General features: G+C 34.8%; 1 protein-coding gene across 7 annotated transcripts in view; it reads right to left on the bottom strand.

The window, feature by feature from the left end:
• The window catches only part of CHD9 (chromodomain helicase DNA binding protein 9), a gene marked incomplete at both ends in the record, with an annotated part of 115,757 nt that overhangs the window by 41,933 nt on the left and 50,186 nt on the right, over positions 1–23,638 (bottom strand). For all 7 annotated transcript variants that reach the window (XM_084257842.1, XM_084257843.1, XM_084257844.1 and 4 more), the window contains 12 exons: positions 1,899–2,094; positions 3,393–3,603; positions 4,654–4,909; positions 5,025–5,168; positions 6,517–6,693; positions 9,572–9,815; positions 12,470–12,591; positions 18,099–18,236; positions 18,490–18,576; positions 22,233–22,350; positions 22,971–23,026; positions 23,110–23,178. In XM_084257842.1, coding sequence (XP_084113968.1) covers positions 1,899–2,094; positions 3,393–3,603; positions 4,654–4,909; positions 5,025–5,168; positions 6,517–6,693; positions 9,572–9,815; positions 12,470–12,591; positions 18,099–18,236; positions 18,490–18,576; positions 22,233–22,350; positions 22,971–23,026; positions 23,110–23,178 — 1,818 coding nt within the window. The remainder of the gene's footprint in view (positions 1–1,898; positions 2,095–3,392; positions 3,604–4,653; positions 4,910–5,024; positions 5,169–6,516; positions 6,694–9,571; positions 9,816–12,469; positions 12,592–18,098; positions 18,237–18,489; positions 18,577–22,232; positions 22,351–22,970; positions 23,027–23,109; positions 23,179–23,638) is intronic.

Genomic DNA, 23,638 nt, shown 5'->3' with positions numbered 1-23,638 from the left:
ATTACATAGAAGGAATTTAATAGTAAATTATCATGATGGCAAACAAAAATATGCAAGAATTTTTAGATCCTTTTGCCATAGGATTAGATATAACCTTTTCCTAAAAATAAATGTAGAGCTTAATAGAAAGAGAAGTGATTCCACAATGAATAATAAGTTAAAATTTAAGCTTATATTGCAGAGAATATAAATCCCTAAGAAGGTATCATCCAAATATAATTTTAAACAAGAATAAACTCTATGAGTAGATAATTTTATCTGCTGGCAAGTCAACCTTTAAACTTAAACTCTAATCCTAAATTTCCAAGTTTTTTCTGCCACATTATCAGCACCTTTTCAATATTGTTGAGTGTTTTTGAGGCAGGCAAAAACCAAAGGTGAATAACTACAGAGGCCTAAATTTTATTTAAACAAAGAAAGAATAAAATATCTTACATGTAGACATGCTGGAAATGGAGCTATCAGAGATTACATAATAGCTTCTTATTTTATACTGAGTTCCTACCAAACTAAAAATTTGTATGTTAATTCTTGATTCTAATGATTCTATAGAATCAATAGGCTTTCTCCCAAATTAATCACCTTTCCATTATCTTCAGATGATTAAACCATAAATTGTGGTTATAAACTTGTAGGTGGAAATGACACTCTGCCCTTTGTTGACATCTCTGTCCTACCCAGATTCACTCTGTGCCCTTGGGAACTCAGAATCGTCATTGAATAACTTTGGGCCAGGCCTGGGGAAAGCCTAAGAGGCCACATTTTTTACCAGCCTGTAAAGACTAGACTGACATCGGCAGTAAATAGAAATCTATCTCCCAACTAAAAGGGAGAAGTTGGGGAATCTAGTGGTTTCTCCTCAGGTTCCCCAACGTGTTTCTACCATGACCATTTTAGATTAGCTTTTAGACATAGCACGCACCACCGGCAGTTGTCAGCATAAATATGCATTCCAGAGGCAAATAATTGAGCTTAGGTTGGGTTTACCCCAGAGACTGGCATACTATTGCCTGCAGACTAAGAATGATTTCTATATTTTAAAACTATAAAAATAAAGAATGTTTGATGACAGACTCTTATATGGCCCATAGAGCCTAAAAAGATTTACCGATGGGACTTCTACAGAAAGAGCTTGTCCCTGGTTTAATCTATAAATTCTGATAAGTCAATATTTTGAACTAGATTACATATACCACACAAATGAGAGGTTTGAGTATTATCTTTTCTTCAGCCAAGTATATTCTCAATAACAATTCTCAACTTGGCGTTATATCTATTTAAGTAACATTAACTGCAGTACAATTAAGCACATCATGAACAATGATGGAATTTCTCTTATATTTTGTTCTCGTCTCATGTCCTTCCTAGATCTCTATCTTCTGCAAATGTTGACTGTGTTTACTCTAATATTTCTATGAAGTCCAAGTGTAGTCTTAACTTGAAATGTATACCTTAATTTTCTATTATAGTAGCTCATAAAAAGATACCCTATGTATATCTCAATTCCATATATGCTAAATTGTATGATGATTGATAAGGTGAAAAGAGGATATGTAAATACTTACTTTCAAGGAAGTAAAATTCTAAGACTTTGTTTATTACAAATAAGTTATCTTTAGACCTTAGGTCTTTCTCATATTTAAACAATATACTTTAAGCGAATAAATACTGTACTTAAGTAGCAGGTAAAGCTTTTTACAAGTTAGTAAGGCATATAACCAACATAGTATTTTATTATAACTTATTTTCATTAACTTAAAACTAAAAAAATTCCATCTGCTTTACTTGCACATATATTTCTTATACATGTTAGTCTGTCAATTAAAAAAGAAATGTATTATCAGAAAGTTATAGAAATTTTATAAATTTTCATTTTACTAGCCAAGGAATTTATTTACCTGAAGATCATTTTGAGGATTCCAATCAGAATCAAATATTATACATGTATCCGCTGCAGTTAGGTTGATGCCCAACCCACCAGCTCGGGTACACAGAAGAAAAACAAAGCGATCTGAATCAGGTTTACTAAATCTGTCTATAGCAGCTTGTCGAAGATTCCCTCTTACTCTTCCATCAATTCGCTCATATAAATATCTATCAAATGAAATGCAATAAAATTACATAATGACAATGAAGACACAGCAAAAGTCACATCAGTCCTGTAACATTATGATTTTTGTAGAATTAAGAAACAATATTACCAACTAGTTTCTATGATTTTACTAGTTTTTATGGTTTCTGGAGTTGATGTTAAATAGTAAATACAAGGTAAAATAAAGATGCAAAATTTCTGCTTTCCTGGATGTATAAGGTAAAATATGATTACAATGAATACAGTTTCATAAATTGAAATTTTCATCCCACCAGGTAGTCCAAAAAACTACCTTACTGATCTCTTAATAACATTTTCATAAGAAGCAAAGATTTCCACAAAACTTTATACAAGAAGTTACAAAGGTTTCTCTGTCTCAATCATGTTACACTCTCAACTCACAAACTTGCTTGTGACCTATAATCTATCAAGGGCAAATCAGAATGCTGAATCTTTATAGTCGTTACTATTAAGCAATCAATGGCTATTTTTAGGAAATTTGCAATTTAATCTTCCCTTTACTTACAAGCTATAAAATTGAGAATACAACAAATTTTGAAATAAGGGCAAAGAAGCAGAACAGTGACACAATAAAAGTGAAAAATGAAAATGAACTAGATAATTTCTGATAATATAAACTAACAGAGATCTTCATTTATCTGTGGAGGGTCAAAATCCACTGAACTAAAACTAAAACCTCTGGTTAAATCTCCAGAATTCCCTTTTACATTGAATCTTATTCTGATAAAATATTCTACTTATCTAAATACTGATTAGATAATATTTAAGTCTATCACTGCCATGCGCAAAAAACAAAACAAAATTAAAAACCCATGCTAAACAATACAGAAAAGATTAAAGCATGAATAAATTTTAAATAATGCACGGAGGTGCAAATTCATTTCTAATTATAGCAAAGAAATCTTATGATGAAAGGATTTTGATTCACTGTTTCCAACACTGAAGCTGGCTGTGTATAAGCCCACCTCAAGTGTCATTACAATCACAAGATTTACAAATCAAGTAAAATGCACACTTAATAAGGACATTCTTAAGTTAACAAACATGTCAATTTGCAAAGTTCTTAGTCTCCTTAGACCTGCCTTCTGTGGCAACATATACAGGCAGGAAAACACCTGGCACATGAACCGAAGCTAATCTTTGCTCAGAGATTTGAGAGGATTCCTATCTAGATAAAGAAAAAGCGTGAGGAAAGCTGGATTACAGCGCTGCAAAGACTTAGTAACAGGTACTTAGTATAATTCATAGCACGAGTCAGTGGATGAACGGTGTGTTTTACCTTTTGTGGATGAGATAGTCCTCCAGGATGTCAAGGCAGCGCACCATCTGCGAGAAGATGAGCACTTTATGGCCTCCTGCTTTCATCTTGGGAAGCAATTTATCAATAAGGACCAATTTACCAGCAGACTGGATCATTGCTTGAAGATGAAAATCAGAAGCGGCTGGATTATACGTATCTCTAAATTCTCCAAGTATTTTCTCCTCAGCACCTATCAAAGCAGTGGGAGAAGACAGCGTCAGTGTACAAGTGCACAACCCCCTCCTTTTTAAAAATGATTAGAGTTAGCACTCCTCTGTGCTACAGCGGCACATTAAATTTTTCTCATGGCAGGTACACTGCTTTTATTGGGATTATTTATGTTTGTGGCTAAATACCCAGCAACAGTAGACTGATTCCACCAAGGATATAAACAATGTCGTAAGCATCTTTTATCTCCCCAGGCACCTGACATAAACCTTATATGAATTTATGTTTGCTAAATGTTTAATGCATGCTATTAGGAAAAGACACATAAAACTGTGAGTAAACACATATTTTTAAACAAACATCTAATATGTAAAGACCAACCTAACAGTCATCTCACGGAAAGGTGATCATAATTAATCTGGATGTGTCTACAGGCATTCTGTGGCTTTCAGAACAACACAAATAGGAAAAAGGCAGAGAAGTCACGTTACAGGTCCTGGACTCACATTTCCTCAAGTCTAGATCAGCGCTAAGAAGCTCTGGGCTTTCTCTCAGCCTGACTAGCCATAACCAGGTTTACAAGTGAGTGAGTTGTTTGGCTAAGAAACTACTTGTCTTGGGTAAAGAGAGCTGGAGAGTATATTCCAGGAATAAGTGAGAAGGCTCAGATGCTGCAGAGAGAGAAGGTCAGCAGAACCTGCCAAGATGCTTAAAAAAATAACATCACTGCAGCACAAAAAATGGGAGACATTAATTGGGGTATCTGGACTGGAAAGAAATCAGAAAACAGTATGTGAAGTGGAGGTTCAAAGGTGTGCTTTGTTGTGTGAGTCTTTGAGGAGGAACTCCAGGCCAGGCCACGTCAGACTGAACACAACCCTTCCTCTGCAGCCTGGCCTACTAATGTGGGGCACTGTGGTGAGCAGTGCAGGTCACCACTGATCCTTAAACACGTGTAACTCCTCCGAACACCAGGGTGGAGAATTACGAGGTTACTGCCTTTCCTGTAATGGTCACCTCAGCTGCACTGTAGTTTTTCTATTTATGAGTATTTGCAGTCCTTCTCAGCTACCTTTGATGAGATACGGATGGTTGCAGCACTTCCTGAGTTCCATCATGGTATTGACTAAGTTAGGTACATTAGTCTGCCCTGCTCCTTTAGATAAAAATGAAAAGTTCTTCTCCAAGATAGCCCGGTAGTACTTCTTTTGAATGTTAGTAAGTTCTACTTCAATAATGGTTTCTTCCTTCGGTGCCAACTTCTTTTCTACATCTTCTTTTAATCGTCTCAACATCATTGGTTTCAAGATGGCCTGAAGTTTCTGTACCTGCATAAAAAATGATGGAAAGATGCATAACATACACACACACTGAGTCACACACACATACCCATTATTACAACAAGAGGTTTGAGATCGTTAGTTACAAAGACCAGTGGGATACCTGTTCCTCTGTTTTCAGATCCCCAAATTCTTGCATAAATGTTGACTCAGAAGGAAACCGTAAGGGTTCTAGAAAGTGGAGAAGACTGAAGAGTTCTTCAACTGTATTTTGGAGAGGTGTGCCAGTCAAAAGTACCTTGTGTTCCTATATAAGGCAAGAAAACTAACATCAAACACCATAGGACTAAGGTTATATTAAAGTGGATGCAGGTTATCAAATGCTTAGTGGTTGATATACAAATATTTCTCTGACCATAAATTTCAAAGTTCAACTCAAAATACATGTAACTCACAGATCTTCATTAATTTATTTTCTCCACTTTTGAAAAAACTATCATTCTCATAATAGTTTACTTTACATGCCATTAATTGTTACCTATTCATATTTTTGAAAGAAAATTTCTAAATAATTAAAAGAATATTTTAAATTTTCTCAAAGGAAACTTTTTAAGGACAAAGAAGGCATTTCTCTCTTCTTATTCAATCATTTTTCATATGGTAGTTTGTACACAAAGCAGTGCTATCCTTTATAACACAGCTGATCTGCACTCGACTTTTCATACTTGAACAAATCCTCAAACCATTAACATTCAACAATGTGAAGGGCTGATTGGAATATGCTTTTAAACTAGAATTACATTACAAATTAACATAATTTGTAACATTTGGAAGTAAATAGAATATTTTAATGATAAAAATATAAGTTATTTATCTTTATTTATTTATTTAAAAAGATTTATTTATTTTTATACAAGAGCTGGGGTACAGGGCAGAGGTGTGGGAGGGTGAGAGGATTCACCAGAGACAGAGTGGGGAACAGAACAGGCAGACTGACAAAATACACTGCTGAGGGGAGCAGCAGGCGCTACAGGAGAGGTCTGCCATGCCATGTGGGAATCTCCCTGGCTGTCTGGGAATCGAACCCATGCTGCAGAGGCTGCGGACAGCTTCACAGCGCTGAGCTCAACCCGCTGCACCACCGGGAAGGCCCAAGTTATTTATATTTAAAATCTTAAGCTAAGTGGTTGTATATGTGCCTGCTTGTCTGCATCTGTATGTCTATGCTACTCAATGTCTAGGAATATACACACCAATGTGTAAGTACCAGGTAAAGAGTGGAATTGGTGTGAGCTGGATAGGGAGGAAATCAAATGAGCACTTTAATGTTTTACTGCGTTTTGTATATTTTTGTAATTTGTTCAAGTGTCCATGTGATAATTAGGTGATTTCCTTCCTTTTTTAATTCTAGACGCAAATTACTAAAGCCTTTTGGAAGAAAGGGTTAAAAATTTTTCAATCTTAGAAAACAGATGAGATTTTTCTTCCTTACTAGCAAAAGCAAAAAAAAATCCTAATTTTCACAGACAAAAGTCAGTTATATCTATACTCTAAAATAAAAACGGAGTGGGTTTTTAGCACTAGCTCTCTGACTCTAACTTTAACTATGTAGCTACAACACTAAATTAAGTCATTACAATATTTAAGTTACTTACCAGATTCATGAGTTTCAGGCCTTCTAGAAGTTTACAGTTTTTATTTTTTAACCTATGTGCTTCATCAATAATCACACATCGCCACTCAATTGCATTAAGCTCTCCACAGCCTCCAAGAATCATTTCAAAAGTGGTGATGATGGCCTGGAATCTGTAAGCTCCTCGAATGATACGCCCCTGGAAAGTTATTATCAAATACAATTTGTTAGATGGTCTTGATCACTATTTTTATCTCCAGTCAGATATCATAAAAACACCTCTCATGACATTTGTTATAAGACATTTTCTACCGAACTTTAAGTATTTGTACATACTTCCTTAAAATGAGGAGTTTTACCATTACAATTATACTGGATTGCTGTTTTCGAGACTATTATCATTAATTATGCCAACACGACTATGTAACTTATAATTAGGTCTTAATAAGTATCCCTTGATAAAGTGCTTTATGACTTTTAAGAGTTGTAATAACAATTTTTGGTCAAGGGAGGAAAGGCCATTACAAAATCTGGCCAACGAAATTTCAGTATAATGTTTATTACTTAGATCTATGAATCCACACAAAAAATGGCAAATAAGTTAGCTAAGTAATTCACTCAGCAAATATTTATTGTGTTTCTCTGCCAGACCCTGTTCTAGCTGCTGGAGATATAGCATTAAACAAAACAGACAAAAATCATTATCCAAGTGGAACTTAACATTCCAATGACTCAAATGCAGGACATAGCTGTTAAGGGAAAAAGATGAGGGTTACGAAAAACTGATATTTTAAAAGAGTCCCTTTGGTTGCTGGTTAAAAACTGTCTAAAAGACATCAAGGAGAGCATCAGAGATCAGTTTAAAGGCTGTCATGGCAAGAGAGTATCACTGGAGATGAGGATAGGGGCTTAATTCCATATTTAGTTTGAAAATGGAGCTAAGAAGTGTAGAGTGAGATAAAAGAGAGCATTCAACTTTGACTCTAAACAACTGTAATTTCAACGATAAGAAATTGGTGTTGCTTCTTCAGGATCTTGGGGTTGGCCATGTTTTGCTTGAGATATCAGATAGCTGCGTTGCATAGCTGAATAGACACTGGGGTAATTCTCTGGAAATGAGGAAAGAGATGAGAGTTGTTGATAAAGATTTGGGGGTTTGCAGCAGTATAAATGGTACTTAAATTGTATGACTGAATCAGATTTCTGACAGAATGAGCATGGACATAAAAGAGTGACAGGCTGGAGTCCTGGGTCACCTTCATGTTTAGATGTAGGGAAGATGAGAAGGAAGTGGTAAAGGAGATTTCAGAGAGAGTAACAGGTGGTGATGTAGAATAGTACAAAGTCCTGGGATCCAAGTGAAGAGAGGGTTTCAATAGGATTGAAAACTATACACTATTAGGGATTAGGAGAAATGAAGGGTTAAGAAAGATCATGTATCTGATTTAGATTTTAATTCCTATTAACATAATTAGATTAACTGTAGAGTAATCCATACTGGTTGAATAAACTGGCCTTTTAAGTTGAGTAGTAAAAACTATTAAAATAGGTATAAAGTATAAGTCTGTGGCATGTACATAGCTCTAAAAACCAGGGATATAAGTGAACAAGTGAAATACTATATTTTAAAACTTTTCAGATAATATTCTTCTAGGAATGTATACCACTGACTATAAAAATATAATATTTACTATATACTATTCAGTTCACAACATATCAATAGTTTTTCAGCTTTTGGCTATTATAGTTATACCAACATCAAATAAGATGTAAAACTATACCTTGTTGAAAAATCTCTTAAATTCCCAATATTTTAATTATTCCTTCTATGAAAATGAGATTGAACCAAACCACTTTATGAATCCATATAGTTCAAAGAGTCCACAAATATATGGAAGGAAATCAAACTAAACTGACAGTTTCCAGAGGTACAAAGGTAGTAGTTTCCAATAAAACTTAGGAATAACTGAATAAATTAAATAATTAAAGGATTATATAGAAATTTAATTTCATAGAAACATAACTGTTTCAACAATAGAATTGCAGGGAAAATGAGGTTAAAAATGGACAACGCCAATTCATTCATTTTCAGACTCTGTTAGAAGATCAGGTATAATTTGAGAGGCCAAAGGAAAAGTCTATAAACACATTATCCTCCTTCAACCTACCATCACCTGGTCGTGTGTTATAATGATCTTAAAAACAAAATAATTGGTGAAAGAAAAAGAAAACATTAAGGCATAAATGAGGTAGAGTACCTGAGGATAAATCTTTTCTAATTAAAAATTCCAATCTGTGTAAATTGTTTAATGATTTGGTTTCTTATTTCTTAGTAAAAATCCAACAAGAGTCATATTACCATTCAAAATTGCAACTTGGCACTTAATGTTTTCTAGTCCTAAGTTTCTGCTTAAAAGCTCAATCTTATAACATCATCTCTTATTGTTATGATCTATATATTTAGCAAATAAAAACAGGAAATCCCTTCCCAAAGAATAAATGGTCAAAGTAAAGTGGAAAATGTGCCTCTAAAGTAAAAGGGAGATGTAAACTAGCAAACAGAAGACTACTGAAATAACCAGCCCAAAGGGGAAAAAGATGTAAGTCTTGTACACAAAACAAGTCCAATTTTTTAAAATACCAATTCAAAACCCATTGAACATAAAATTAAATCAATGGATTCACCTCAAAAGACATTTAAATCCATAGTATTCATTGAAGATGTATATTTTTGAAATGGAGAAAAAAATCACAGGATGATCAAAGAGACAGTTTATAACTCTAAAATTATTTTATATTTAAAAATAATAAAAATGATTATTCTAGGTGAAAAATTAAAGACATAAACATTGTCTACTTCTACACATCTTTATAGTGGACTAGAGCATGTACCTCTCTACTTTCTGTCGCTGTCCCCTTTAGCTACTTAAATTTACTGTTATAATGATGAATAAAGAGACTGAACTAAGAACTAGGTAGGTGATTAAAATTTATCTGAAATTCGAGAAATTCATATGCAATGCTTATCTTTTTCAAATCAGAGTTAAAAACAACACACAAAAATCACCAAAACACACCTGTGAGTCCCTGAAGTACATCTCGTATTGCTGTATCATCTGTCTGCTAATCAGGCTCCCGTGGTAAACCACAACATTAATATCAGTCCATGTACGAAATTCTCGTTCCCAGTTTGCAATGGTAGAAAGTGGAGCAATGATCAGGAAAGGTCCTCTTATACCAGTCAGAAGGATTTCATAGAGGAATGTAATTGATTGAATGGTTTTGCCAAGACCCATTTCATCTGCTAAAATGCAGTTTCGTCTGAAATAAACAAATATATTATCCATGTATACACTGGGGTTTTTTGTATCTTACAATATTTTAAAGATAAATAGACAAAAATAATCAAAGATCAAGTTAAAATACTTGCATCTACAAAAAACATAAAAATTGCTGAAATGTAGACTAGGCTAAAGATTATAATTTCATTATAATCCTGCAAAGGGAAAACAACAGATTTTTTTAGCTCCAAAATACAGATATCACTCATTAGATGTTTGATTTTTTAAAAGAATGAAATGGCAAGAGCAAGGCAAGCCAAACATATTATTTATTCAGGAAGCAGTTATTAAATACCTTCTATATCTCAGGGACAATATGAGAAGATGGGATACAAAAGAAATACATTTTCTCTGCCTTCCAGGGGCTTGTATCTATTAGAAAGCAGACATGCAAATAAGTAAATAAAGAGTTACACAATGTGCTATCACAGGAGCACAAAGCACTGGTTTTCAACTTTGGCTGTGCATTAAAAGAGCCTACAGAGCTTGAGGAAACAGATACCCACAGCCCTCCCCTATACATTCATGTGCACGGAGCAGGATAAAAGCAGCTGTCATCTGAAAGATAAGGCCCACAGATGGAGAATCATTAGTATTACGTTTATTATGGAAGCTCAGAGTGTAAGAGTCTAATGTGGACTAGATGGGATGAAGAAGGCCTCCCTTAGAGGTGTGTAAAGAGTAGGATTTTGCCAAAGGGCACAGTAAGGGAGCAAAAGTGCAAAGAATGTGATCGACTGGGGCCTCGGCTTGACAATACAGTCTTGAGGGAAAAGCTACTACTCAGGTAGGCAGGGTCATAAATAAATTAGAGTGATTTGCACCTAGTGTCCAATCACATATGTAGTTTGTAGGAAAAGAACCAGCTTTCAATTTGGTGACTAAAATGTGCATCGTGTTATCCTTAACCAAGGAGCAAAACATGGAGGAAGAATAGGACTGGAACGGGCAAGGAGGAAAAAGGAAATGGTAAGATTAATGTCTATCTGTTGTTTTGATATCGACATTAAGGCAGCAAGATGCAGACAAAAAAGGGCTTGGCATTCCAGACCCTAGAGATAAGGCTGGGCCCACTAGAACACAGGGGCTGGGCTCCCTGACAAGAACCGGAAGGGCTGATTAGCAAACAGTTATCAGGGCGGCTCCCGGAGTAAGGCTCTGGGAGAACAAACAAGTAATTTTAGACCAAAAGATAGAAGTCGGGGCAAGAAAAACAATATTGAAAGGGCAGGCAGAGGAAGAAGAATTAGCAAAGCAGCTGAGAGGAATGGTCACGGAGGTGGCAACTACTACCCAGTGTAGCAGAGACTGAAAGTCAGGGCTGAAAATACCTTGTGGGTTGGAAAACGAAGTTTCAGTGATGATAAGGAGTAAAAACCCAGCTAGTAGGTATGAGGAAGTTACAAAGAGGACCTCGGTAGTTAGAAGGAGAGCCGGGAGAAGGTTTATCATATTCTGTCTTCTTTTCATGGATAGGTTAAGCCCAAATTTGTTCACAAACTGAAGGGACGACACTGGTGTTCAGTGTTGAAGTGGTAGCATTAATCTTAGTCCTGGGGAGCAACCTGTTGATCTGATACATGCAGATACAGGTAAGAACAGCTAAGGAAGAGACACAGTTGTAGGTGTGGGCAGGCAAGAATCTGAATGAACTTACCACCTGCCGGCAGCAGGCTTCCCTATGATGCCATCACATACGGAGTGAAGGGGAGGGGGCCATGATAAAGGGCTTGAGGAAAGTGGTAACACAGTTTAAACAAGCAGTGTAGGAAATGGGAGCGAGTACTCACAAGGGAAGAAAAGTTAAAAAAAAATCTTGTCAATTATTTCACCTGGAGGGTCTTTTGGGGGAAATGATTAATATTTAGAAAACATAAACCAGAGGACAAAGCACTGTGTGGAATAACAGGTCCCCCTAATTCCATCATTGGGTTGGGTCTCATGACTCACCATTACTAATGTAACAAAGCAAAGAATTGTGTGAGAAGAGAAAACACAGAAAAGTAATTTTGAGGCGTCATCAAATTTTGCTATTATTACCAACAAAACTGCCTTCATTGTACTTTTGTATATTCTACTATACATTTTTCTCAACCATGGTAACATTTTCTTTTTTAAACTTCTCTTACCATTATCTTTTCATTTCACTAAAATAAATTGAGAGAATGTTCCATAAAGCATTCAACTTGGGAAGTAAAATAGTAAAAAGGAATAATTCATTATTAGGTTCTAATATTTTGTATTCTATTCCTTTTCGATTGTTGACAATCTGGTTCTTACAGATATAACTGCTCAAACCTTACTAACTATATTCAATTACTAGCAGACAGTAGTTTAAATTGGTAAGTCAAAAAAATCCAATAATATTGCAGGTGATTTATACCAAGGAAGGCATTTCAAGTTTAAGTATTAATCAATATATCAACTTTCTTCTATTTTGATTGGCACACATTTAAAGGAAGTAATTGTAGTCTAACTTCTAAATCATAATTTACACATCATCCTGAGGTAACCTCACTTTCAGTAATAAAGAACCCATGACAGTAATAACAACATGAGTACCCACTTTACTTATATTTGGAACATATAAAAAATGGCACACTAAAATTCTTGCTGTAAAGATAGACTACATACCTATTGTACCAATTGAACAAGAGCCAGTTGAGTCCTTCCAGTTGATATTCCCTGAGTTGATTGCCATTTTTATAGTCCCTGGATTGATCTATTTTTTTCCAAATATTAGAGGGAGGACGATCCTTTGTGAAGAAACAAAGAATGAATGATGTATTTCAAATACTTAAATACATCTCATACATGGTAAAATCATTGCTTTGAAAATAATCACAGAAGCTAACACTATACAGCGTTGTAAAGAAATATTATTAAACAACTAAAGACCAAATTAGTTCTAAGCAAACTCATTCTCTGGAGTCCTGATACCAAAATGACACAAAAATATTTCAAGAAAACTACAGATCAATAGCCCTCATGAACACATGCAAAAATCCTTCACAAAATTTTTGCAAGTGGAATCTAACCATGGCTAAGAAGGGTAATATGTCATGACCAAGGTGGGTTTCACTAGGAATGGAAAGTGAGTTTAAATATGAAAATTAACCAGTGTTGATCAATAGCCTAAAAAAGACAATACGATCATCTTAATAAGGGGATCTGAAAAGTCCAGCATCAATTCCTAAGAAAAACTCTCTTCACATTTTGAATAGACGGGAACTTCCTCAACTGATAACGTACATCTATGAAAAATCCAAAGCTAATATCATACTTAAAGGTGAAAGATTGGATAGTCTCTCCCTAAGATCAGGGAAAGGCAAGGATATCCACTGTCCCCACATCTACTCAACATTATATTGGAGATTGTAATAAGTGCAATCAAGCAAGATAAAGAAACAAAGTCATTAAGATTGGGACGGAAGAAGCAAAATTATCTCAATTCATCAATGGTATGATTTGTCTATATAGCAAATCTACAACAAAAACCAACCAAGAAGTGCTTTTAGCAAGGTTACATATGATACAAGAAAAATAGAAAATTGTGTTTTGTATAACAGCAACAATTATAAATAAAGCTTTATAACAACATCCAAATATGAAATAGCTAGGAATAAATCTGAAAAAAGCTGTGTGTATTAAAATCTATAAAATACTGTTGGGAGAAGCTAATGTAGATGCAAGTAAGTGAAATATATATATTCATGGATCAAAAGACTCAATACTATTGTTATTAATTCTTCCCAAATTCAACAACAGAGTCAACAGAATCCAACCAAAATCCTAGGAAGGTTTCTACAGAAACTGACATGCAGATTCTAAAATCATACAAACATGCAAAGGATCAGAACTAACTAAAGCAAAAATAAAGTTGGAGGATCTATAGTGTCTGATTTTAAGAAACGTAAAAATAATAGAATCAAGACTATGCAGAACTGGTATAAGATAAAAACCAGATCAATGTAACAGAATAGAGGGTTCAATGCAACAGAATAGAGCGTTCAAAAACTCACCCACATGTATGAAACAAACTGATTTTGACAAGGTTGGAAAGATAATTCAGTGGAATAAAGGTAGTTTTTCTTTTTTACAAAAAATGGCAATAGAACAATTAGCAAAAAAAGAAACTTGATTCATACATGTATGATATACAAAGATTAAAAATGAATCATAGACATAAATGTTAATTGAAAATATATCAACTTCTAGAACAAAAAACACGATCAAAATCTTTGTGAACTTGGGTTGTGTAAAGATTTCTTAGATAACACCAAAAGTATGATCCATAAGGAAAAGATAAACCCAGATTTTGTCAAAATTAGGAACTTTTGCTCTCTGAAAGATATTAAGATAATGAAAAACAAGCCATGAAACTTGGAAAAAACATTTGCAAATCATCTACATGATAAAGGATTTGTATCTAGCATACAAAAACATTTCTTAAAGCCCAAGAATAATAGACAATAAAAATAGGCAAAATATTTGAATACGCAATGTTTTAAAAAAGATATACAATGGCAAATAAGCACATAAAAAGATGCTCAATATCATTAGAAAATGCAAATTAGAAACAACATACCTTTACACACAGTCACTAAGAGTAAAGAAATGGCCAAGTGTTGACAAGAGTGAGGCTACCCAATGACTCTTATCACTTCACTACTTGTGTGGAAGTAACAACTTGTGTGGAAGTAACAATCGTATAACCAGCTGGGGAAAAGTTTGGCAGCTTCTTAAAAAGTTAAAACATCCACCTAACATATGATCCACTCAGAGGTATCTATCAGTAGAAATGAAAGTATATGTGCAAACAAAGACTAGTATACAAATGTTTATTGAACCTTTATTTCTAGTAGACAATACAGCCATTCATCAAGATGAATGAATTGTGGGATACTAAATTATAACAGAATACTACACTAATAAAAATGAATCAACTATCAAAACATGCAATGACATAAATCTCAAAATAATGCTACATCAAAGAAATCATACCAGAGAAGAGCACATATATATATATATGTATATATATATACATATACACACACATATATATATAGAGAGAGAGTGTGTGTATATACACACACATCTACTGAAAATTTTAAATAATGGCTAGTGACATAAAGAAGATTGGTGGCCACCTAGAGCTAAAGGAAGTTTTGAGAGGGAGAGGTTACAAAGGGACACGAGAAAACTTCAGGGAATGATGGATAGTTCATTATCTTGATGACAGTGATGGTTTCAAATGTCAAAACGCATCAAATCATGCACTTTCAACATGTCACTTCAAACTCAATCGATCTATCTTTAAATGGGATAATGTCGCTGGGTCTAGGTCAAGATGGTGACAAAGAAGGATCTTAAACTCACTTTTCCCATGGGCATACTGAATCTCCAAGCTACACATGGAAAATTTCCTTTAAAAGTAATGCTCCAACAAACTGAAAAGGTGCTATACTTTAGGCAAATGAGAACAAAAAACCGGCATGGAAAAGGGTGGGAACAGCAGAGACATAATCTCACCAGAAATGTAATCCTTGGAATGGCAACTCTCAATGGGAGGGGACTCACAACTCTGACATCTTTAAAGAGAGAAGAGTTTAAAACCCAAGCCTGGTACCCCAGATTTAAGACCTGTACCTGAGTGAAAATCCCCAGGACATCTAGGTTTGAACATCCACAAGGCCCACAAAGGGAACTGAGAAACAACTGTGGTGGGCTCGCCCGGCTACATACCAGGGCTCGATACAGAGGCAGCCAACTAAAAATGATATGTTATTTTTTCTTATATATTTTAAATCTACCATGTAGTTCTATACCACTTCTATATTCATGGTGCAGAGTATTTCTTTCAAAAGAAATTTAGAAGCAAATTCTGTATGCTAAAAAAGGTATTCATTTACATATATAGTTATATTTATGCAAATATCATTTTTCTTACTCAGCAATAAAAACCGCTATCATGAATCTTATTCTGGACAGAGAAGACATAAATTTCCTGAATAGAGAGGTGGAGAAATAATATTATTCTAACCCCAAATTAGTAGGGTCTGGTTCTCAGTAGTTTCTGAGAAACAAGCAAAAGGTTTCTTAGTGTCTTCTGCTGTAAATGATATTATACTGTTACTTATCGAGAAAATTACACTTCTGGAAATTATCAGGATGATCAAGGTAATAATTGTGAATGAAAAACAAAATAGTTATTAAGTATACTGAAAACAACTATATACTAAAGCTCTGCTGCTATTTAATACAAATAGCTTTACTAGAGAAAATATTTCTTAAATCATAGCCAATGGATTTTAAAATAATTAACATGTAATATTTCTTCAGTTACTGCTTAAAATAATTTCCACATTAAATCTTATTCTCTATAATTTTCTTTTCAGCAGTGCAATCACTATATATTTTTTTTTTGACAATACAATCACTATTAAGTATTTCATTACTTTGGGTCAAGGAAATTTCATTTCCAGAATCGAAAAATACTTTATTTATTTGCTGTTTTATTTAATAACAGACTGGCAAACTATCACTTACCTCCTACATTATTTAACTAGGATAGCCTATGCTGTGTCAAATGGATTGTATATTAATTAAGGGAATTGATTCAAGTGGCTGAACAATCTTTAATAAAGACTACATATTTACCAGAATGGTTTTTCTTAGTCATGGACATCAAAATTAACTTTTTAAAAAAATTTATTTATGCAAGCACTGGGTATAGTCAGAAGCTTGGGAGGGTGAGAGGATTCACCAGAGCCAGAGTGGGGAGCAGAGCAGGCAGAAGGACCAAAGTACACTGCTGAGGGGAGCAGCGGGCACGGCAGGAGAGGTCTGCGTGCCATGTGGGACCCTTGCTGGTGGCCAGGGACCGAACCGGCGCTGCAGAGGCTGCTGGCAGCCTCACAGCCCAACGCTCAACTGCTGAGCCACCAGGGGAGGCCCAAAATGACCCTTTTAAAATAAAAACACTAAGGAATTCTGATTCTGGTGCAAGGAAATAGAAACCAGGCATCTCTCAATTTTTGAAGAGTTCCAAAAGTGTTTCTGATTTACAACTCTGACTGAGAACCACCGACCTCAAGAAGAACCTTTCTTGATAAGAGTGAAGATCAGGTTACCATGGAGGCACAAGATACTCCACAAGAAAATTTTGCCCTTTCGTAATATCCCATGAGCTGCTTGACTGGTAACAGACTATGGGCATTAAGTAAGTGGAAGATAAATTAAGACTAGAAAAAAAAATATTAAAACGTGCTCTTTTTCAAGGAACAATTAATAATTTCCCAATTTCCTATCACATCTCCACATTGTTCACATCAGCTCCTTCCTTACTCTGATGCTAATCCAAAAGTGATTTGTTTCTGACTTTTCATGCATAACTCCCCTGTGTAATGAAGTAAGAAACTTTTATGATCAAATTATATTTGCAAAAGGACAGGTCAGAATATTTAATAAGTAAATCTAAATGTCTCCTTAACAGTAATTTGTTTTGTTTGGCTCTCCAAACTGAATCCACAAGAGAACATCTTAAAGAAATAAAAGAAAAAAATGATACAACTACTAGTGATATCAGAACTGGCTAAAGTCTTCTAGAACACCACAGTCTGTACTAGAAAAATCAATACCCGTTTTAAGGGTGTGTGTGTGTGTGTGTGTGTGTGTGTGTGTGTTTGAGCAGGGAAGAGCTATGGATGTAGGTAGTCCGTATGCAATCAGTGTGTATGACCTAGTAGACCTTTCTCAATGGTCTATATAAAGGTTCTCCCAGAAATAAAGCCACATGGAAGTAGAAGAATATTTAGTTACAAGAACTAACTGGCTTACAGAGAAAGAAAAGGTGGCATTTTCTTTGATGTAGGATCGATAATTCTACTTAGAACTAAAACTAATATGCTTGATATTTTTATAAATGACCTGAGAGAAATGGTAGTGGGAAACTGAAATTCTGAGGTGAGTTAGAAATATTTGCAACTTTTGGAAGGGAAATTTGGAGGAAATACACTTCTGATATGTCTTCCAGAAACTTGTACAAGGGCTCAAGGTTTAGTGTTACAATGAATAGTAAAAAACTGGAATATCCATTACTGAAGGAACAGTTAAATGAACATATATATGATGCTACATAGCAAGTTTAAAACTACAGTAATAATTGTATAACAAAGACTAAATTACATTTAAAAGATTACATTAAACCTGGGGATTAAAGAAGTGCTAAGATTTTATGAAATCGTCCAAGATATCTTCTTACCAAATGTCTTGTGTCAGGTCTTGAAGCTTGCAGTTGTTCAAATTCTTCTATTTTTGCAAGATCTACATCTTCCTTTAGCTCCCAAGTACTGTCTTCATATGGTAATGAGCACCACTTTACTAAGTAGTAAATAACAGGCTGTAAAAAAGGTTTTTTTATTTTACCATTTTGAAAAACTATATGATACAGTTTAAATTGAGAATGATTAGAAATAGTTTAAATATACTAACCTATGTCAATAAAAACTCATGAAACATTTTTTTTTAGTGTTTTAGGCCATTAACTTTAAAAAAGTAGTAAGTTTTTACATTTGGAAAGTTTCAGGGTTTTTTGCAAACTATCTTTTGCTTTTATTTTTTTTTTACTTAAAAATGCTGTACCACATATTTACCTCACCAGTATCTTTATCTTCACAAAAAGAGACTTCTAACACTCTGTCTACTTCAACGTAGTCTGGATTAAAGGGTTCTTCTTCCATCTAAAGTTAAAATATAATTTGTTATTTGACAAAAAAATGAAAAGATATAAGTGAAACAAAGACAAATTTACCAATAAATAATCTCCAAAAGACTTCTAGGCCCTATGTATATATTATGATTTACCATGCCAGATAGCACTAAAAAATGAGGCACTCCTGACATGTTATTCTAGAAGCTTTGTAAAAATTTCCTAAAAGCAATCTCTGTAGATGGAGTTGAAGACAATGAACGCCACTTATAGGCTCATCCCTCAGTTATTTAAAGATTTTATTTATTTATTTATGCAAACAAGAGCTGGAGGGTGCAGGGCAGAGGTACAGAGAGAGGTAGGTGAGAGGATTCACCAGAGACAGAGTGGGGAGCAGAACAGGCGGATCTACTGAAACACACTGCTGAGGGGAGCAGCGGGGAGACAGGAGAGGTCTGCTGTGCCATGTGGGTCAGCTCCCTGGCTGGGGATCAAACTCAAGCTGCAGGGGCTGGTGATAGCCTGATAGCTCTGAGACTTGAACCCCTGCACCTGCAGGGAGGCCTCATCCCTCAGTTATATCAGCGTTTAGTTGCCTTGCTCAAGATCCACTTAACCAGTTGAAAGCAAACTATCTGAGCTACCTCAAACTCACTTGCCCTTGTTAACTTTTCAACCTATACTTGTCTTTTCTTAACGAGCTTAACAGTAACAAAGCACACCTTCCACACGCTACTCTTAGTTATATAATCCAAAAGAGAGATGTCATCTTAGATTCCTTCTCTTTTTCTCTCTCACACCTAATAAGTCAATTTGTACAGATTCTACTTTCAAGTATGACTTAAAGTGGTTTCTCCTTCCTCATTCTCACTGCCTCATCACTTCTGACTTTAATTTGCCCAACCTCCTAACTAGTTCCTGACTATGATCTTAATACTTTTCGATTTATTTTCATACTGTCCCCGGAATTATCTTTCTCAGTACAAATCTTACATGCTGTTCCCAAGTTCACTGCTTGGGGATCAGGTTCATGTTTTTGTAGAATAAACAGGACTCTATCTTTTCCTCAGTCTAGTATCGTTTCACACAACAGTATGCCAGACTTCATACTCCATGAGCACAAAAAGACATACTTCAGACGCCATGTTCGGTTGTGACTCCAGGTTTTTTAGAATTCATTCTCTCTTCTGAATAGACTGCTGTTCCTTCTTTTGTCTGCCTGGCCAATTCCTACTCATTCCTGAAAGCCTTACTTTCTATCAGCCCCCCTCCACTACCACTGCTGTCTCTCTTTCTCTGCTAATCTCTGAATGCAGTACTGCTTGCTTCAGCCTTTTGTTCCCTTCACTATCTTAAAGACAAGATTTCCTGAATAAGATTTCCTGAAAAACTGAATCATTTTCATAGGACACACTTCAAGTCAAGAGGACTTCCCAACAGCAGAATAGTGATGTGGCACTTTAGGAAAATCTGCATAGTTTCGATATATGTTGCGCACGAGTCAGGTGAGAAAATAAAAGTCTTCATTAAAAAAAAAAAAACAAAAAAACAAAAACAAACAGAGAGTATTGGTTAAATAGTTTTAAAATTTTTAGTTGTTAGGAACTTAACTCTGTGGTGGAGAAATATGCCAGATCCCACCACAATCTAGTGACTAAAGTTAACACACCACCAATAATGGGGCAAACAGGTCTCGTGCACTGCCTGGCAGAATTCACTGAGAATGGAAAGCGCCATCTCTGTGGTGGCCTTTAAAAAAATGCATGGTAAAAAGAAACTTCTCTGAAGAGGAAATGCAAATGGCCAACAGGCATATGAAAAAATGTTCAACATCACTTGTCATCAGGGAAATGCAAATCAAAACTACCATGAGATACCATCTTACACCAGTGAGAATGGCACATATTAAAAAAACTAGCAACAACAAATGTTGGCGAGGGTGTGGAGAAAAAGGAACTCTCCTGCACTGCTGGTGGGAGTGCAAACTGGTCCAACCACTGTGGAAAGCTGTGTGGAGATTTCTGGACCTACTAAACATAGAGCTTCCATATGATCCAGCAATTCCGCTCCTAGGTATTTACCCAAAGGACACAGAAACATCAATTCCAAAGAACACCTGCACCCCTATGTTTATAGCAGCACTGTTTACAATAGCTAAGCTTTGGAAACAACCCAAATGCCCAAAAATAGATGACTGGATCAAGAAGATGTGGTCCATATACACCATGGAATATTACTCAGCATTCAAAAAAGATAAACACATGCAATTTGCAGCAACATGGATGGGGCTGGAAGGGATCATGCTCAGCGAAATAAGCCAGAAAGAAAAAGAAAAATACCGGATGGTCTCACTCATAGCAGGAATCTAGAAAACTTAAATAAGGGACCAGGAAAATGAATAACTATAAGAAAGTGAAAATCAAAATCAACAAAAAACTATGAACCAGAGACACTTTTAGGGGGGCGGGGGTGGGAGGGGAGGGATTGGGGTCAGAATGGGGGGGCTGCAATTGTATGGGGAATATAAAAATAAAATTCATTATTTAAAAAAAAATAAAAAAAATAAAAATAAAAAAAATTAAAAATAAAATAAAAAAATGCATGGCCTAAATCCTGAGGAAATAGCCCACAACCCCAAATTTAGGGACATTTTATGTCCCTGTAATTTTGAAAAATTTCAGAGTAATGAAAAAGCACAGACTGATCAAAGGAGACATGACAACGAAATGCAACAGGTGATGCCAGGCCAGAATGAAAACACACAGACACACAGACACAGACACACACACACACACACACACACACAATTTTTGCTATAGAAGTCCTAGTGGAACAATTAGGGAAATGTGCATGAGGCATGCAGATAAGGTAACAATACTACATCAAAGCTAATTATGCTTTTATTATGTAAGAGAATTATTTTTAGAAAACAAATACTGAAGTATCTGCAAGTTATTTTTTTAATGCTTTAGAAAGCAAAGCAAGAGCACGGGAGAGAAGGAGAAGGAGTATGGGAGAGAGGTGGAGGCAGAGGGAAAATGACTGAATGATGAAGCAAACAAGGTAACAGCCCAAGGTCTACAGGATCTAGCTAAAACATATGTGGGAATTTAACTGCAACAATTTTGCAACTTTATTATTCCAAATAAAAGGACTAAAAAACTTTCAAATTAAAAAGTTAAAAAAAAAAAATTAAAACTACTCAAATTTTTATCAAAATAAGAATAACTTTAGAGCAGGAAAAGACAGCAGACTATTTAGTGAGGCCTAGGAAGATAGATGAATTTTTGCATTGCTGTTCTATAAATCATCTCTGCTGTTAAAATATATGCAATATACTTCATGTACTGAAAAATCTAATTTTCCATTTATTTGGTACATTACTAGTTCTAGCTCTTGAATAACTTTGCTGATAAAATTCTTTGAAATATTAATATTTAACTGTAAGTCTGAAATATATGCTTATCTGAAAATACGTTATCTACCATTCTGAATTATCAGTGTTCCTGTTTCAGCTACTTTCCAAACTAAATGGGGAGAAAGAAAAATACTCTTGTAGATACAGAGCATTTGTATTTGAATATCAACATTGAAAGCCTAAGAATTAAAATAATACTAAAATTTTTGAATAATTCTACACGTATTCAGCATTCAACACATAATAATTTCATTTGTTATTTTTCTTACGTCTGCAAAAAAATGTGCTCTTTGTGCTTGTCTCAATTTGAATCGCTTGATCTTCTGCTGGATCCTTTTATCTTTTAAAAGCTGCTGTTCTGTGGCCCACTCACAGTGAAGATAGGAGCTAAAATTTTTATATAAACAATACATTAGAATGATATAGAAAGCCATACTTTGGGGTCTTTTAGATTTATTTTTTTAATCACAGCATCCAATACCAGATACTATCCTTTACTTATTGTCAATAAACTCTTTATAAGCTACTGGGATCACTACATCCTAAGGTTGTAGCCTAAAAGTCTGTAACTAGCTGTACAGAAACACTATGGTGGTAAATGGAATCAACAGCAAGATATGATTTATTCTTTTTATCTTCATTGTAATAGTTTTGTCATGATCAGAAAGCTTAGTTGTTTTGAAACAACCTAATTTTATTTGAAACAATTTCTTTCACTGAGTTAGAGGAAGTGGTATATAGAATAAAATCTGAAAAGTTCAATGCAACAAATAATATCCATAATGTGTAAAAAAGACATTTTATAAAGATGACTACCATTTTGATAATAATTAATGTTTTCTGAAAAATGCAGTTGTAATATTAGTCATTTTACTTTTTAATGAGTCTTAAGTTCACATAACAAAACTTATTTTAAAATGCAGATAAAATTAAAATCATTATTAACTTAGTATATTTAAATATACTCTATCTAAAGTATTCTATTTTTTTCTAAATCAAATACTTACTAATTTTTGTATTTTACAAAAAATTCTTCCGTATCAATCATCACTCCAGGTGATATCTAAGAAAATAAAACCAATAATTATGACTTTCGTGATCAGGCCATGGGCTATAAAGTATAAAATAAAATGTACCACTACTTACTTCCTTTTTCACAACTCGAGAGGAGAGTATTTTGTCCACAATCGCAGCATCTTCTTCACTAGGATTCTCCTATGGAGGGAAGAAGAAAATTATGATGAAGACTGTGATGACACACAATTCCTTCAGCTGCCATTCTGTATGCTTATGAACACATTAAAATTCAGCTAACATGTATTTAGCACATGTTCCAGGCACCATTTTAAAGGTCAAGAATATAAAAATGGGAAAAGAAATCACTGTTGTTACTACCTCTAGAGCATCCTATCACCGTCACAGTAGACATTTAATGTATGGGCGTTAGTCTAAACACCTCACATATGCTTATTAATTTAATACTTGCAATCCTTTACCAATTAGGAAGCTCAAGCTCAGAGAAGGTAAACACTTGCCCAGGATCTCAGATCACTCCAGCAGTTGAGTGGTTGCTTCACAATTCAAATAAGGGACATTAAAAGAATTATACAAACAGGCAAACACATTTGTAAAGGCAGAGAGGTGTGAAAACAGGGCATTCGGGAAACTCTGGAAA

This window comes from Talpa europaea (genome assembly GCF_964194135.1).
Source record: "Talpa europaea genome assembly, chromosome: 16".
Taxonomy (NCBI): domain Eukaryota; kingdom Metazoa; phylum Chordata; class Mammalia; order Eulipotyphla; family Talpidae; genus Talpa; species Talpa europaea.
Note: the sequence above shows the minus strand (reverse complement) of the source record. Positions and strands in the feature narration are given on the sequence as shown.